The 19,033-nt window shown below is 36.2% G+C and overlaps 1 protein-coding gene across 2 annotated transcripts in view; it reads left to right on the top strand.

The window, feature by feature from the left end:
* LOC139137724 (solute carrier family 35 member E2A-like) overlaps positions 1 to 19,033 on the top strand; it is a 34,920-nt gene that overhangs the window by 9,423 nt on the left and 6,464 nt on the right. For both annotated transcript variants that reach the window (XM_070705972.1, XM_070705973.1), the window contains exons 4-7: positions 7,134 to 7,382; positions 8,327 to 8,380; positions 9,312 to 9,384; positions 12,953 to 13,083. In XM_070705972.1, coding sequence (XP_070562073.1) covers positions 7,134 to 7,382; positions 8,327 to 8,380; positions 9,312 to 9,384; positions 12,953 to 13,083 — 507 coding nt within the window. The remainder of the gene's footprint in view (positions 1 to 7,133; positions 7,383 to 8,326; positions 8,381 to 9,311; positions 9,385 to 12,952; positions 13,084 to 19,033) is intronic.

Here is a 19,033-nt window from a genome sequence, read left to right as displayed (position 1 = left end):
CAACGTGACCAAACTCTCATTTTTACTGACAATCAAGTTTTTTCTACTGATTTATTACTAGTTTATTCATCTGAGTATCATTGGAGTTGACTTCGCCGTTTACATCAACGTTTTCATTAAAGATAAATTTTATTGTTCACAAATTGTCTGTCGTATTTATTCTCAGTGCATATACAATCATCCTTCAATACCCTTTTTCAGACACTGAGTACAATAACAATGAATGTATAAACATCGCCGTTTTTATTGGAACATTCTCATACTGTAAATTACATTTCAAAACCGACGGGTCTAATAAAAATTCACGACAGCTGGGGATGGAAGTGCCATGAAAACCGTCACGTTACAGAATAGGTTTGTAAATTTCGCAGATTTGTTCAATGAGTTATATTCATTGCATTTGAAAAATTTGCGATTGTGTCATTTGGTTATTTTTTAAAGTTCATAAATCACATCGAAAAGCCACAGTGTCTAAAAAATTCACGGGAAAAAGCAGGAGTTATATTGCCCACTGCATTGATCAAAGCTAACTCAGTATGGTTCACAGCCAAAATATCGTTCATCTGCAAGTCATGCTTTATGTGTCGGAAACACAGTTCACATGAGTTGAACTCCGGGCAGTATGGTGGCTGGAAGAGCAACGAACATTTCTACGTCTGAGCATTTCTCTGAGTTCTGGTTCTGCTATTCCACCGTGGTGGAATCCAGCGTTATCCATAATCACAACATCGCCGGGACTGATTGCTGGATTGCCATCTTCCCGGATAACTTGCAGTGCTTCATCGAAGAAATGTAGCATTTCCATTCCGTTTGAAGGCCCGTGTATAATGTTAAAATGAGATACTCCCAAAGGACTGTGCAACAAGTTCAAGGTTAAATTCACATCAGACGTATACCTTTGAACTTCGAACGCCCTCTCTCCCACCCGACTGTGACCATAACTTCGGTTACCAGTTGTCCGTTTTACTCCGCTTCGTCGAAGAAGTGCACAGTAAGCGGATTCATCATTGACACCATGTCGATATACTGCATAATGCGTTGCATGTTTCGTTCGGTGAGCTGTTCTTTCGGTACCTGAGACACTTTCTTGTATGTAAAATTAAGATCGCGACGAAAAATATCATAAATTGTCCTGTGTGCCGGTAACGTGTTCAGATCACAGATGCCACTGTGTAATAGGTCAGCTCGAATTTCAGTCGCTGTCATCGACGGTTTTCTTGACTTTAGGTACTCGATGTACTCAACGACTTCAGGTCTAGATTTTTCATGGGGACGTCCACTTGACCGGCCTTGAATGGTGAGACCTGTTTGCCGGAATCTGTTGATAATGTTCGCCGCTGTTGATGCAGGAAGATCCGTTTCTTTTGCCACCGATCTAATAGACATACCATTTAGCCAATGTCGAACTACCGAGGTTCGCACGTTCTCGGGAATTCTTTGGTTGGCTGACATTTTGAAACTCTGGTTTTGGATTGCGCGCTGCTAATATGTCGGTTATTCACTTGTGGTGATACCATTTTCGCTCGGGAAGTAGGTGGAAAGAATACATTTAATCAATTTCTAGGCCAGTTTTACGAAAGAACTTTATCATAACATTTAACCGGGAATAACAAAGTGAAACACATCCTCTTTAGTACATGAGTAACTCATTAAAGTTTTGAAAATATACAACTTTATTTATTTTAATAATTGATAGTCTGTACACCCCCATTGTGTAAAATGGAATATCCCGGTTTCCAGACACTGACTGGCTTCCCGCAGACACCGACACAGCCGCCTTCATGTCTCAACAACACTGATTGCTAATTACTTGAGTATATATCAACATCTCCAGCGGTTTCCCTAAATATATTGGGGCTTCAGTGTACCAACAATTACCGCGATGGTAATAAATTCAATATGCAGTTTACTTAGGGTGACTACAGTCAGATTTGTTCAAATCGTGGTGAAATTTGCATATTTGTATTTTTAAGCAATTTTTGTCATTTTTGGTAAAAAAATCTTTAAAAATCTCTTCTTCAAAACTACAAGTCAGATAGCTTTGATATTTGGTGCATATGTCCCTAGGGATAATCTATTTCAGATTTGTTCAAATTGTGCAGAAATATGCAAATCTGCATTTTAAGACAATTTTTGCCATTTTTGGTCAAAAAATGTGTTTCTCAAAAAGTACTGGTCTGATAGTTTTGAAATTTGGTATACAGGTTTCTATAGATAAACTTAGTAATATATATTGAATTTCTGATGAAATCTGTAATTTTGTATTTTTGGGGCAATTTTTGCCATTTTTGGTCAAAAAATGTGTATTTCCAAAACTACTCATCTGATAGCTTTGAAATTTGGTATACAGGTTCCTACAGATGAACTTAATGATATTTATTGAAATTATGATGAAATCTGCAATTTGTATTTTTGGGGCAATTTTTTCCATTTTTGGTCAAAAAATGTGTATTTCCAAAATACTCATCTGATAGCTTTGCAATTTGGTATACAGGTTCCTACAGATCACCTTAATGATATTTATTGAAATTATGATGAAATCAGTAATTTTGTAATTTTGGGCAATTTTGCCATTTTTGGTCAAAAAGTGTGTTTCTCAAAAAGTACTGTTCTGATAGCTTTGAAATTTGGTATACAGGTTTCTACAGATGAGCTAAGTAATATATATTGAATTCTGATGAAATCTGTAATTTTGTATTTTTGGGGCAATGTTGCCATTTTGGTCAGAAAATTTCATTCTCAAAAAACTACTCATGGATAGCTTGGTTGACATGTTCTTAGGGATGATCCGATGTGATATATTCAAAGTATGATGAAATTGTGTATTTTTGCAGCTTATTCTAGCCACTTTTTTCTGGCCATTGCATTGAGCTATCAAAGATTTCCACCTTCTTCATCAACATGTGTCAAAATAGTTACTCTCTACATAAACCAGCGGAGCCCGTATATCGGCCGCTAGGTCGCTTGTGTTACATTTAGAGGTATTATGTTCCTATGCAACTTTTTATATTGTACCAGTGTTTGGATATTCCATCATGTCTACTTTTAAGCTCATATTTGGTTTTATATATAAATACCAAAAAGAGCTTATATGATGAGTCTGAGTGGCGTCTGTATGTCTGTATATTTGTGGGTATGTATGTACGGATGTATGTCCGTCACACACAAAGGCTCCCATACCGCCAAAGCTACCATCTCAGTATTTGTTGTACAGGTAGATGCAGGGGTTGAGATGTGAATTTGTTCAAATGAACACGTCAGTGTCAAAAATGTGCAAATGAAGTAAGAAAAAGGGAAATCCTGCAAATGTGCAGGAGTGATGGCCAGTGTCTGAAACATGCTTGAGTCATTTCCTGTCATTGTTTATGAACTGTTACATATTAACAGACCAGCTCAAACCATAGACAGTAGAGGGGGGAAGACTGTCAATGGTCCAACTGAGAGGGACTAACTGTTTCTGCTACGGATGTTGCTAAAGTTGACCTCCAGTACCTAAAGTTTCAGACCTTATTTACTTTTGTCATTCTTTTTTTTCTGTGTTAAAGAGGAAAGTCCAGCGCCGTGGGCGCACAATAGGCAACGTCGTAGTGACGTCGGTTGATGGCAAACACTGGGCGGGATGGTTAAACACTTGCTTAGTCGTTGGCTTATCAGAGAAACATAAACTATCTTTTACACCAGGAACTACCGATTATCACCTCTGCCTGAATATTACGGAAGTGTGTAGGGTTCACACAATTCGAGACTACATTATAACTAGGGTGGAGTGGAGTACTGGTCGAGGGGCTGTGGTCTGGTCGACAGCCTAGACCTTCCTTGACTGTGATTTCTTCGCTACTAAGGTGACTGTATGCCGTACGTTGTGAGTTCGAATCCAATCAAAATTTACTGAATTCAAATCACAGTCGTTTTGCGGTTCGATAGACAGCGATGCGATGACCGCTGTGGTATGCAATAGAAATACATGTATAGGAAGTTATGAAACAGAATGGCCGCTCATGTATCTCCGAGTTCGGAGACGAATTTCCATCATACAATTTACTCAATAAACAGCAACGATGTATGGCTTTCAATACATCTCTGAATTTCTGCTAACTTTTTGCGTCTATGTAGATGTGTGCATATTCCGTTGCGATTTCAAATGGGACCCGGTTTTCAACCCCCTGGTTTCAACCCCGGCTTTCATCAACACGGAACGGATACTTTCTCACAACAGCAGCGGGTGATTTGAATGTGAAGGCGCTGTGATTGAAGCCAGTAGTTGAAATGGACAGAGTATTACGAGTTTCGGAAGGAAGATAGAAAACGAAGGTCTTGACTTAGTTCAGGAGAGAATTTCCTCGGGCACTGTATTGAGTTCAAATCTAGCCCTGAACATCTCGTGTTCGGTACAAGTGCGCAAACTAGACATATAAAAAATAAGGGGAAAGTCTAGCAAATAGATGATAGTCTCTAAGGACGGTACGTAGTAGATTGTGATCGTAAGCAATCGTAAGTTAGAACCTTCTACTGTTTGTAGCTTTATGGTTTTTTTGGTTGGCAGTGATGTAGATAATAGCCGGTCACTGGTACTTCGCACGGCCGGGTTACACGCAGCTTGCAACGGGAAAAAAAACTTGTGAATTTGAAAAACAAATCTTCACCCATTCGTAAGCTTATTTTCCGTGTAATATTGGCATTTCGAACAAATCAGAGAAAGGGTGAAGAAATTTTGAGTAAACTGATTTAAAACGTTACGACCCCCAGTTTAGAGTTTGGTATGCATGACCCGAAGTATAGTGAGCGCAGATTGCATATCCGGTTACCTCGGATAGGTAACCTCGGAAAACATCGACGACCGTTCGTAATATGCAAATGACATGTGACTGAGACGTTGTGGAAAAGTTGCCGTAGTTCCATAGATGAGCCTGCATATTTGCATACTATACATACGCTGCTTGCTGTTCCGATATGTAAGCCAGAATCTTCAACAAAAGGAAACTACTAGTAATCTGTGACAATGGTCAGCCAAATATTTTGAAATACATTGGTAAAGAAAGTAAATGACGCTGATGAGTCCCCAGGACAGCTGTGCAGGGCCGTGGTCGTCGTCGATGAGTACTCGAGTATGGATGATCATGGATGATCGATCTACAACGCAATAGTGGCAACGATGTAATCGACACTGAAATTCAATTCCACTCAGCTCAACTGAATTGAATCAACTGATATAAACATGACCAAACTTGTCACAATGCTAAAGGTACTTCCTCAAAATGTGAGCCAAAAGATTCAGTTTCGATGCCTGAAGGAAAAAATGAAATTGTGATTGCCTTCAAAACGACGTGTGAAGACTCTCAATGTTCATAACTTTTTACAGGAACACATACAAAACGTTTTTTTCAAGACACCAATCACTCCAAAAAGAAAATGCCGTTTCTTGCGTGTTCATTACATGTGTCGTATCGTTTACGTTGTATGTGGTTGTGTATGCGTGTGTTTAGGTACGTACATAACGGTGATTTTAGTGATAAGTCAGTACGCTTTGTTTGTTGTGCTCGGCAGGGATCAAGATCGCCTAGGCCGCAATTTGAATTTGAGTAATCATGATTGGCAGCATACATTAACATTTAGAACAGAGGTCAAATGGACATTCTGGACCCACACTTTGTGAAAATATGCGTTCTCTGTATTAAATAACAGTGTTTTTCAACGTTTTTTTCGACATAAAGGCAGTCGCTATACATTCACAGGTGTCATGTATGAGATTGGACGGAAATTAACGCCGTTCACCCGTCGAATTTCTGGAAATCTCGGAGCAAATCGAGTGTGTCTTACCCGTTGCGTGGCTTTTTCACATCTGCATAGTCTTACCATAATCCCCCTTTTGTAGGGGACTTTCCTCTTTAAATATTTCCATTGTTGTAGCTCATATTTGTTTTGTCTATAAATACGAAAAAGAGCTTATATGATGAGTCTAAGTGGCGTCTGTATGTCTGTATATTTGTGGTATGTGCGGATGTATGTCCGTCACACACAAAGGTCCCCATACCGCCAAAGCTACCGTCTCAGTATTTGGTGTACAGGTAGATGTAGGGTTTGAGATGTGATTTGTTCAAATGAACACATCAGTGTCAAGAATGTGTAAATGAGGTAAGAAAAAGCGAAATTCTGAAACAGGCTTGAAACAGGCTTACTCCACTGACTTGAGTCATTTCCTGTCATTGTCATTGAACTGTTACATATTAACAGACCTGCTCAAACCATATGCAGTAGAGGGGAGGAAGACCGTCAGTAGAGGGAGGAAGACCGTCTGTGGTCAAACTAAGGAGGGCTAGCTGCCTTTCTGCTATGCATGTTGCTAAAGTTTGACCTCCAGTACCCAAAGTTTTCAGACCTAAATTACTTTGTCATTCTTGTTTTTCTGGTTTAAATATTTCTTGTTGTTTTCTGGTTGTACTACTGTGCAGAAATCATTGTCATAACATCCACGTAGAATTTTCCTGCACTGAACAGATAGAAACAACATTATTGTTGATCTTTGGTACCCATACTGGTATGTACCAATTCTGATCAAATTTGAGCGACACCGTATAATTGCAGGATTTTTTTCTGGTTGTACTGTGCAGAAATCATTGTCAGAACATCAACATAGAATTTTCCTGCACTGAACAGATAGAAACAATATTTATTGTTGATCTTTGCTACCCATACTGGTATATACCAATTCTGATCAAATTTGAGTGACACCGTATAATTGCGGTATTTTTTGATCTTTGAAGAAGAGAGAAATCGTCTCAATAACCATGGTTCAAAGAATTTATTTCATTCACATAAAAACGTTTTTCCTTTAGTAACATTGTAATACTTGCACAGATATTGTAATCACATAAATTTCCATCATTGAATGATAATCACTGGAAAATGTTATCTGTAAACTGATATTAAATTCATCTTTATTGCAATACATCTGCCACTGTAATTGTCACCATGGTTACTTGTAGTTTTATTGCCGCTTTTAGAATAAATTTACGTCTCTCATATATTCCATAGTTTACATGTGGTTTCTTTAGAATCCCATAATGGAGGTATCGTTTTGAGTTGTTGAAATGATTCTTTACATTAATGTGATTTTCTTTCCTTTTTTCCACCAGATTTTCAACAGTGGTGCTAGGACTGGTCAGTCTGAAAAATATTGCCGTGTCATTTACGGAGACAATCAAAAGCACAGCTCCCTTATTTACAGTCTTAATAGCCTTCATAATTCTGCGTGAAAAAACTGGTTTATTGGTTAACTTATCTTTGATACCTGTGATGGGTGGATTAGCATTGACAAGTGCTTATGAACTTAGCTTTAATATCATTGGTTTTGTTGCCGCTATAGCAACTAATCTTGTCGACTGGTGAGTTTCTCTCTCTCTAAATAAAGTTACATTTTTTGGAAACTTTTATCTTACATTTTTTTATATCAATTATTATCCAGAAGTTATGATTATTAAACCTTTTCCTGCTTTGTTCATTTCCCATTAGCAAGGCAAGGTTATTAATTCAAAAAACTATAACAATATGTTTCAGAGTCTTGACCATTTGAAAATTCTTTAAAACAGACATATACATTATTTTTCTCCGACGTATCTTGCTTTGAATCACATCATATAGTAATTGATTTTTTACGTATTTTACCTGATAGTAATAGCTCATGTCAAAGTAGTTTGTGTCAAAAATCTTGGAACCTTGATTTTCATGCTGATTTGGAATCTACATAAACTGAGAATAGTAACTCAGTAATGAATCTAAATGTTCATGGTACCATCAATGTATACTGTCATGCCACAATTGAAATACATCAGACTCACTCTATATTCTTCACTGTTTGACCTTCATGTGACATTTTTATGAGTTTATCAAATACTACACAACACCTGTTGTTTCTAGAACTGATGCAGTCTCTGATGAAGATTTAATCGTGCCATATATGCTACACTGGTTCATTGTTGCACAATGAAGCAATTTTATCCAAACGCACAAAAGTGTTATAGTTTATGTGCAATCCCAAGCAAGGTGACACATCAAACACATTACTTTTAGCATTAAACTCATTTCTTTTGATCCGCAGAATACTGATGTATTAATTAATTATTTATCTGTTTATTTATCGCTTATTTATTTTAATGTAAGCACCATATTGAAGCTTCTAACGGTTGAGAAAACGGAAATAAATATATTGTGAAAAAATATTGAAAAGATAGACATACTCAGAGATAGAAAATATCTAGAATCAAAAATGACTTGAACATTCAGGCATAGTTTAAATTTATTTTCTTTGTTTTCTTTTTCATTAAAACAGTTTACAAAATGTTTTTTCGAAGAAACTACTTAGCGGGGAAAAATACAAGTACTCGTAAGTATAGAAGTGTTTTTCCATTCTTTCTCTGTAAGAGACCATAGCTGTAATGTTTGATAACATTTTATATTTTTGTTCAGGAAAAAAAGTTCCTCTCTATATTATATAAGTATAGTGTACACCTTGACACAGTGCATTATGTACAATATTTGATGTTCTAATTGTGACAAATCAATTCAAATCTTGACAGAAATTCAGGTACCAACAATAGCGTTGGACATAACACACATACTGACTGTGTTGTCAAATGTGAGGCTTTGTGACATGATTTTGTGAGTAGAACAAGACATTCTATTTTGAAAACAACAAGTATGTGAAAACACATAAGAAGTTACAGTCAAAATAGTGTGCACCTTGGAACTGAAAGACTTAAATTTCTTCCCAAACTTTCCTCTAGGAGACTTTCTACTATCCTCTTTTTAACCCTTTAGTGCCAAAAGTCAATTTTTGTCCCCTTTATAAATTATACACCAGTCAGTTTTTTCCAGAAGTTTGCGAAAATTTTCATAAAAATCTGCAGCCGATGGAATGTGATGTCCAAAAGTCTTTCACTGTTGAGGCGCATACTACTACTAGCTTTTAGTTGTAATTGTGGTCTTTTGGTCACCAGTAGGTCTGCAGCATCTACTTTGATCTTTGAATGGCAACCATGGAATATAATTTGATTACATCCTGTTTCTATTAATGTTCAACCATATGGTTCTACTGATATATTCTGGCTGACATGTGTGCCCATTCACTGCTGTCTGCCTGTCCATAAGCCTCTTATTTTGTAGAAAAAAAAAATGATGTGTAGTGATTAAATTATTTCACATAAGTTTGTAGATACACCTGATATCAGAGCCTGCTTTATATTCAGTGCGCATAAAATACATTTATATCATCAAACATTTGATTAAGAGTTTTTCTGTGTTATTTCAAACACCAGTGCACCTGAATTACAATTCTACACCAGTATAGCTGCTGTCACTGTACAGATACCAGCCTGGTTAATGTTTATGGTGAGTTTATTTATATCAGCCACTTTCTTCTCTACTCTATATTTCTTATATTTCAAGCTTAATCTTACTCATGTGCTTACATAGTGTGTGATTTTTTGACCATCAGATAATTGTAATTGCTATGTAAACAAAGATTACATTACTTAAAAAGAGTTGAAGTTGGAAAATAGTCCTTTGAAAATACCTAATTTAGTCTGACTCCTTCACTCAGAAAGAGATATTAACAGTGAACAGTGTTTGTGATTTTATACATTTTCTGTCTTTAAATACAACTTGAACTCCCATTTGAACTGGTTTCTATGAGTGATTAGTCTGACATTTCATGGACTATTGTTCCATAGTTTGGCACCTGCGTACTTGACGGTAAATTGTCCTGGAATATGTTTTATCTTTTCAAGTTTTGATATCTCAGAGATGCCTGGAGCGATTTCATTCAAACTTGTTACAAGGATTACTTCATATGTAATACATATGCACGTCGATTTGTTTTGTGAAGCGATCCAATATGGCCACCAGGCGGCCATTTTATTACGATTTTTTCATGTACAGAGCCATAACTCAGACATGTTTCAACCGATTTTATTCAAAGTTGGTACAAGGACATTGACCAATGTCATAGATATGCACGTCAATTTGTTTGTGATACGATCCAATATGGCTGCTGTGTGGCCATTTTGTTACGATTTTTGCACGTACAAAGCCATAACTCGGGCATATCTCAACCGATTTTATTCAAAGTTGGTACAAGGACATTAACCTATGTCATAGATATGCACGTCAATTTGTTTTGTGATACAATCCAATATGGCTACTGTGCGGCCATTTTGTTACGATTTTTCATGTACAGAGCCATAACTCGGGCATATCTCAACTGATTTTATACAAAGTTGGTACAAGGACATTGACCTATGTCATACATATGCACGTCAATTTGTTTCGTGATACGATCCAATATGGTCACCAGGCGGCCATTTTATTACGATTTTTTCATGTACAGAGACCTAAGTCAGACATGTTTCAACCGATTTTATTCAAAGTTGGTACAAGGACATTGACTAATGTCATAGATATGCACGTCAATTTGTTTTGTGATATGATCCAATATGGCTGCTGTGTGGCCATTTTGTTACGATTTTTTCATGTACAGAGCCATAACTCGGGCATATCTCAACCGATTTTATACAAAGTTGGTACAAGGACATTGACCTATGTCATACATATGCACGTCAATTTGTTTTGTGATACGATCCAATGAATTAAATTAATTGCTAATTTGCATTTACATGATGAACTTTTGTTTTTAGGGTGAATGTCCAGAAGCACTGCATCAAACTTTATAAAATTAAAATATGGTACCAGTGATAATCTATCAGTGTTATGATAGGATGCAAAAATGTTTTGCAACATCCTGTTGATTAATTCCTAGTTGACTCATTTAATGACCTTTAGGATGGTGGCCTACATTGGTTTTATGTTTTCATCACCATGGAACTCATTCTTGGCCATTGAGCGCCATCTGTATCAAAGTATTTTTATCACAGACCTAATTAATGAAGAGGACTCTATCCTCTCTGAGGACTTGTAATCAAAGTACTCATTAACAAGTGGGGACTGTGTCATCAACGATGACTTGTTTACGGTGCGGTGGACAGACGTTGCTAGCTGTAATTTGTGCTCGTGATAAATACTTGAAATACACAATTTTATAAAGAGAGAATGAGATGATTGTGTCCAATCACAAAGTGATAGTACATACAAATATCTTTTGTATTCAGAAATTCTGTTGTTAATTGTCAGCCTACTCTTCTGGACCATCAATTTCTTTGCTTCTGTAAAGTTGGTGATAACCTAACCAACCAAATAGAAATAGTTTTAGACCAGTGAATATTGGTGATAACCTAGCCAACCAAATAGAAATAGTTTTAGACCAGTGAATATTGGTGATAACCTAACCAACCAAATAGAAATAGTTTTAGACCAGTGAATATTGGTGATAACCTAACCAACCAAATAGAAATAGTTTTAGACCAGTGAATATTGGTGATAACCCAACCAACCAAATAGAAATAGTTTTAGACCAGTGAATATTGGTGATAACCTAACCAACCAAATAGAAATAGTTTTAGACCAGTGAATATTGGTGATAACCTAACCAACCAAATAGAAATAGTTTTAGACCAGTGAATATTGGTGATAACCTAGCCAACCAAATAGAAATAGTTTTAGACCAGTGAATATTGGTAATAATCTAGCCAACCAAATAGAAATAGTTTTAGACCAGTGAATATTGCCAAGCCAACCAAATAGAAATAGTTTAAGACCAGTGAATATTGGTGATAACCTAACCAACCAAATAGAAATAGTTTAAGACCAGTGAATATTTGTGATAACCTAACCAACCAAATAGAAATAATTTTAGACCAGTGAATATTGATGATAACCCAGCAACCAAATAGAAATAGTTTTAGACCAGTGAATATTGGTGATAACCTAACCAACCAAATAGAAATAGTTTTAGACCAGTGAATATTGGTAATAATCTAGCCAACCAAATAGAAATAGTTTTAGACCAGTGAATATTGGTGATAACCTAACCAACCAAATAGAAATAGTTTTAGACCAGTGAATATTGGTGATAACCCAACCAACCAAATAGAAATAGTTTTAGACCAGTGAATATTGGTGATAACCCAACCAACCAAATAAAAATAATTTTAGACCAGTGAATATTGCCAAGCCAACCAAATAGAAATAGTTTAAGACCAGTGAATATTGGTGATAACCTAACCAACCAAATAGAAATAGTTTTAGACCAGTGAATATTGGTGATAACCTAACCAACCAAATAGAAATAGTTTTAAACCAGTGAATATTGGTGATAACCTAGCCAACCAAATAGAAATAGTTTTAGACCAGTGAATATTTGTGATAACCTAACCAACCAACCAAATAGAAATAGTTTTAGACCAGTAAATATTCTTCATTTATCTATTACTATATTTGAACAAATGAATATACTTATTAAAGGGACAAAGTTGGCCATTTTTCATGAATTTTGTTTGATATGAGACACTACTTATATAGTTGACATGTTGAAAGATACTGAATACATGGGTGACCATGCATATATTCAACCCCGGTTTTAGACACGATACATGAAACCATCGCGAAAATGAATTAATGGTCATAACCATTAATTAATTTTTGCGATGGTTTCATTTCATTTCATTTCTCACACCACACAAAATTCACGTAAAATTGGCCGACTTTGTCCCTTTAACATATCGGACATTAGATTGAAGTGATAAGCTTACAATAGCACATCCCTCAAAACTGAATGTTTCAAATTTTTGCTTTTACTTGCATTTAGAAACATTAAACTATTCACTGTCATGATTCAGAAAAAAAAATCTAGGGTTACTGAGATAAATTTATGATTAGAGTAAAAAATTGCATAAATTTACCAACATTTTTTAAAATTAAAAATGGCCGCTAGCTCTGTTTTACCTCCTTGAAAAAAAAAAATAATGTTTTCCCAGTTGTACAATGGTATTTTTTTTATTTTCAGGGCGTACCATTCCAAAAGGGGTACCCAGATCATAAACTTATAACTGCACTGGCTATTGATGGGTTTTTTTTTCACTTGCAAAGTATCACAGCGTATGCCTTGATGAGACGAATCTCACCAGTGACTCACAGGTACGTATTGTACTTGGTTTTCAGCATGTGAAATATTCATGCCAAAACATAAATTCAGTACTTGCACTCACAGTTGATGATATGACATAATTCTACAGTCTGTTTGATTTTTGGCTGTAAATCAAACCCTGTGTGTAACATGTTGCATTTTATTGTAATAAAATCTACTTGGAAAGGTCTTTATCCACCATACCAGTAACCATACTTTTCTCACCAAATAACTATGGTTTCTGTTTGTGTTATACTGTATTAGAAGCAGCTGTAGCTACAGAACTAAAAGATTTTATTTCTTCACATTATTATTTTATTTCATTTTATCAAACCTTATATAACAATGTAGCCTAATAAGCTGCAGTAATGATGCATATCTTCCCAAGGGTCCTGAATTGAACATACAAACTGATACAAAGCAGAACTACATGAAACATGATAATTAAAGTCAGCACAATACAATACATGGAATTAAAAAGATGGCCAGGAGTGAACTTGCACACAAGAGACAAATGAATGCACACACATAATGACACAAACAATTTGACAAGAAAACTAAAATTCAAAACACAAATATTATTCTCAACAAGCTTTAAGGTGAAACATTTTAAAACTACTCAGTGAGTTATCAGATCTTATATTTAAATTAACATTATTCCACTGATTGGCACTATTTCTAGTAAACCCTTTTCGATAAAAATCCTTATTTGTTACAGAAACCACTAACAATTTTTTTGCTTTAGATCTTGTAACTCTTTCGTGATCAATTTCGGTAAAAAGACATTTCATATATTGTGGTGCAAAATTATTTAAGCATTTGAAAACCAAACAAATATTCTTCTAAACTTTTCTATCAAGTAGTGGCATTATATGCATTGTTTTAAATAAATCCTGAGTCGAAGCATTATACCTTGCATCACACATCACTCTGATAGCACATTTCTGAATCTTATGCAACCTTTTCATAAACGGTGATGCTTCCCATAAATGACAACAGTAATCCAAGTTAGGTAAAATATAGCTATCATATAACAGTTTTCTTGTATTCATAGGTAAAAACTGTCTTATTCTCTTGAGCAAAGCAATATTACTATTACTTTTTAGCTCCCATAGCCATATGTATATATGGCAATGGAAGCTATTCTTATAGGCTAGGGAAATGTATGTCTGTATGTCTGTATGTCTGTCCGTCAACATGAAAAACTCCAAAACCGCTGTACATTTCATCTTGATATTTGTGTGTACATGGATGATGGCTGTAGATGAGATTTTGTTCAAATGAAGTTGTCATTGCCAAAAATATGCAAATTAAGTGAAAAAATGTAAAAACAGTCAAAATTGAAAAACTCAATAACCACTGAGCAGATTACATGAAAAATTAGCATGTAAGTACTTTGGGCTGACATGAAATGATTGTGCACATCTTGGGTCAGTATCTTGGACTTGCTATTTTCATGAATTTTTTTGTAATTTTCTCCCATTTTTGGTCAAAAAATCTCCTGCTCTGAAACCACAAGTCCGATTGATTTGAAACTTGGTATGGAAGTGCATAGGAGTGACCTTTCCCAATTTGGGCAAATTGTGGTGAAATTTGCATATTTTTAATTTACACGTCCATAGACTCCCATGTATAAGGCAGATCTCCATAGACTCCCATGTATAAGGCCACGAAAAATAAAAATTTAGTTTCTCATTGTATTCATATTGCAAAAAGGATGCAGTGACACAATTTTTAGTCCCCACGGATGAAGTCCAGTGAGCTTATAGATTGGGTCATGTCCGTCTGTTCGTCCATCCGTGTGAGTCCATCCGTTCACGCAGATATCTCGGATATTTTGACAAAATGTCATGTGACCTCGGTGACCTTTGATCTCAAATATACATATTTGTCCATAACTCAGTAACCACAAGTGCTACCACCCTTCATATATGGTATGATGGGACACCTTATGACGCCACATATTGTACCTAATTAATTATGCACATATCTAATTTTGAGCGAGCCAATAGAGCTAGAGGTCTGATTTTTGGTATATAGGGATAACTTAGCAAAACAATTTTTTTGACAAAATGTCACGTGACCTCGGTGACCTTTGACCTCAAATATACATATTTTTCCATAACTCGGTAACCACAAGTGCTACACCCTTCATGTTTGGTATGATTGGACACCTTATGACGCCACATACTGTACCTCAATAATTATGCACATATCTCATTCTGAGGGAGCCAATAGAGCTGGATGTCTGATTTTTGGTATATAGGGATAACTATAGGAGAGAAATTTTTGACCAAATGTCATGTGACCTTGATGACCTTTTACCTAAAATATATGTTTATGTCAATAAATAAGTAACCACAAAGTGCAGTAGGATGGGAGACCTTATGACAACACACGCTTTACCTCATTAATTATGTACACATCTAATTCTGGGCAAGCGAATAGAGCTAGAGATCTGATTTTTTGGCATATAGGGATTAATTAGCAATATAATTTTTTTTTTCAAAATGTCATGTGACCTCGATGACCTTTGACCTTGATTATACATATATATGCATATTTCAGTAACCACAAGTTCTATACCCTCCAATTTTGATAGGATATTAGACCTTAAGATTTCACATCTTGTACCTCATTTATAAGATAAGATAAGATAAGATAAGATAAAAACTTTATTAAATCCCTAAAAGGGCAATTTGAATGCCTGCTTGACGAACGATACAAAATAAATACAAAGTCAAAAAGCACAAAAAACAAGACCATGAAAGCGAAAAACAGAGACACAAAGAACATGGCCGTTAATTTCCACGATTAAAATTTGCGTTAAAAAGACTGACAGCTTGTGGAATAAAAAGTGTTGCGTAACGCTGGGTAAGGGCTACCGGTGGCCTAAGTCGTGCCACTTCTAACAATGCGTTTATCGACCAAGTCGTGATGTAGAGGATGAGTCTCATCGGTCAGAGTTAGTGTTAATTTCTTATCAAGTCGATCATGGTAGATAAGGTCAACTTGTCGCTGTGAATTTCCGATGATTGTTTCCACCTTTTTTATGATTTTGTCAAGCCTAGCTTTCTCTTGCTTTGAGATGTTACAACCCCAACAGACAATACAATAACTTAAAACACTGCTGATAACGGCATTGTAAAATGCAGACAGGATCTCTTCCTTACATTAAAAGACCTTAATTTTCGAAGACAATACATACGGGAATTAAGCTTTTTCAATGTGCATATGTATTTCTTGGCTGGCCAATACTGCTAGAGGTCTGATCTTTTTTCCCGATTTAGAACCATAATTAGACATGCCTCATGTGTTTCAAATTGGGAACAACGACATAGACCTATGTGCCCATAGATCTTACATATACACTCCAGTGATACTTCTTAATGACCACATTTTCCTGCCCCATCAAGACTAATACTCCTATTACAAGTGGGGACTATGTCATTGTAAATGACTTGTTGAGTTAATGTTGTATCACAGTATTCGATATATCTAATTCTGATTTTTCCATTTTATATTATGAATAATTACATTAAACATATTTCACTATCTCCAGTACATTACATTTAAGTATTTTCACTTCATGCACTTTATCCCTTTCACACATGTTCAAATATCTGACCAGAGAACAAACACTAAATAGTCCAGGATGGGAGCTACAGTGTCATTGACGCTATTTTTAAAAATTTTGTCACAGTGCTGCTTCCATGACAGATTTTCATCGACAAGCGTACCAAGAATCTTTTCACAATGAACTGCTTCCAATTCCATTTCACCAAGTTTACAGTCTAAAGTTTGTTTATTCAAATATCTATGTTTTGTTGCGTCGTTACAGTCATTGTTTTTTGTTGTGTCACAATTACAGTGGTTTTACGACTTATCCGGACACCAAACTTGCTAATTACCCAGCAACTTCGCTGATGATATTGAGACTTTGATCGGTAATTACCAAAGCACTTTGGTAATTCACCTCAAACTTGATACTTGATCTGGCTGCATGAGCGCTCCATGGGGTTCACAATGTGTATACAAAGTCACTGATAAGTATCATACTAGTGCCATAAACTAATTTGTGACCAGGGGTTGGCATTCCACTGAACAGCATTCCTCAGTAAAACCAACATATGTACATGTGTGCTGTTCATCCGTGTTACATGTAAAACTCAACTACGGAGAGGTTAGAAGAGTATAATGGGTCGTTAGAGTTTGTTTAATTACTTTTCAGAGCAGCAAAACTATTACTTATGTTACAAAATGTAAAACAAGGGGACATTGGAATTCCTATTACAGTATTGTGAGGAAAATCCTACGTTATCCAGTTTATTTATAATCCGTCACCTAAATAGAATAGTCCCACTCCGCGCATCCCCCATTGGTTTTCCTTCTCTAAAACCTGCAGTTTCATTCGTTTGAAACAATTATACTTTCATCTGTGAAGAGTTTTTACCGGTGACTATTACAACTTTCACTGCCAGTTGTTGTTTTCATAAGATGCAGACCATTTGATACTGAGGTACGCTGAGTTGCTTTTATGTGCAGGCAATGCAGATGCCACTTCACAGTTCACACTGTGCTGTTGATCGGCAAAGTACAAGACGTCTTTGTTTCACTTTTTTTTAATTTTAAGATATGATTCATGGGAAAATTTTACCAAATGTCACTGATGGGATTGTGTTTTCAATTTTATTTGATGCAGGGATATGAAATACTGTGTCAGTTTAGCCCGGAGTTTTGCTGCCTTTTGGCAATGGTTGTCTATCAGCATAAATGTGATCGAGGAATGCCAGTTCATGGAGATACAGAGATTGAAAATCTTACATGTATTCTAGCTTCCTTTACCATTTCTGCAGGTATAAGTTGATTTAGGAAAGTGATTGAAAGTTTGAGTGGTGTTCAATAATTGTGCCTAAATCAGCTAGAATTGAGTGGAAAAGTATTTAAGTAAGACTGTTCAATCAGATATGATGTCCGTTGAAGCATGGGTGTACCATGATTGAAGTTACAGAAATATTTTGGTGCAGTGGGCAGGTTTACTGCATTGCAAGTTGTATTAGTCCTGTGCCATTTTCATCACTTTGTTCAGCAATTTTTGTATGGGTACACTGTTGAAAACTTTGAGTGCAAACTCATGTCTCAAATTGGTTTATGCTATCACTGTATGCACTGTGGCTGTCAGCGTCTGTGTTTACACTTTGCCACCCATGGAGTTACTGCAGCCAGATCAAGTATCAAGTTTGAGGTGAATTACCAAAGTGCTTTGGTAATTACTGATCAAAGTCTCAATATCATCAGCGAAGTTGCTGGGTAATTAGCAAGTTTGGTGTCCGGATAAGTCGTAAAACCACAGTAATGGCCATTGTATTACTCTTACACCAATTATGAACATTACTTAAGTCAGAGTTCAAGGTTGTCTCAATTTCTTGAATACATTTTGGCACTGATAGTTATGGTTGAATCATCAGCATACATCAGTCCGGGTCAGCTCCAAAATTGGAGCGCTATACCATAATATTTCCCCACTCTCATTAGCCAATCAGCGGCCAGCGCGCCATCAGTAAAAATTGTATTTCCTGGCAACCTCTACATGCGTCCTTCGTTACGTACGCCATACTGTGTCAAACTCCCGCGCCGTATTCTGTCATAATGTCGAACAGTTGTGTGGCCACTCTGTCAAAACACAATTTCAAAAGCGCGTACCAGTTTTATTCTGGCTAAGACAACCAAACCCATATATCGCTGTGATTCCTAGACTCTGGCTTGAAGTCCTGCGAAATATAAATCGTGTACCTACACAGATCATTCAGAATACCCCATTTGTATCGGTGATGGCAGCGATACAAATTCTACCGTATGGGGAACAGTTGTGTGGCCACTCTGTCAACATATTTTCAAAATCGCGTACCATTTTTAGTCTGCGTTTGACAACTACAAAACAGGTTATCGTTTTAAAGCTCT

This window comes from Ptychodera flava, chromosome 7 (assembly GCF_041260155.1).
Source record: "Ptychodera flava strain L36383 chromosome 7, AS_Pfla_20210202, whole genome shotgun sequence".
Taxonomy (NCBI): domain Eukaryota; kingdom Metazoa; phylum Hemichordata; class Enteropneusta; family Ptychoderidae; genus Ptychodera; species Ptychodera flava.
The sequence above is the reverse complement of the archived record's forward strand: the minus strand, read 5'-3'. Positions and strand labels throughout refer to the sequence as shown.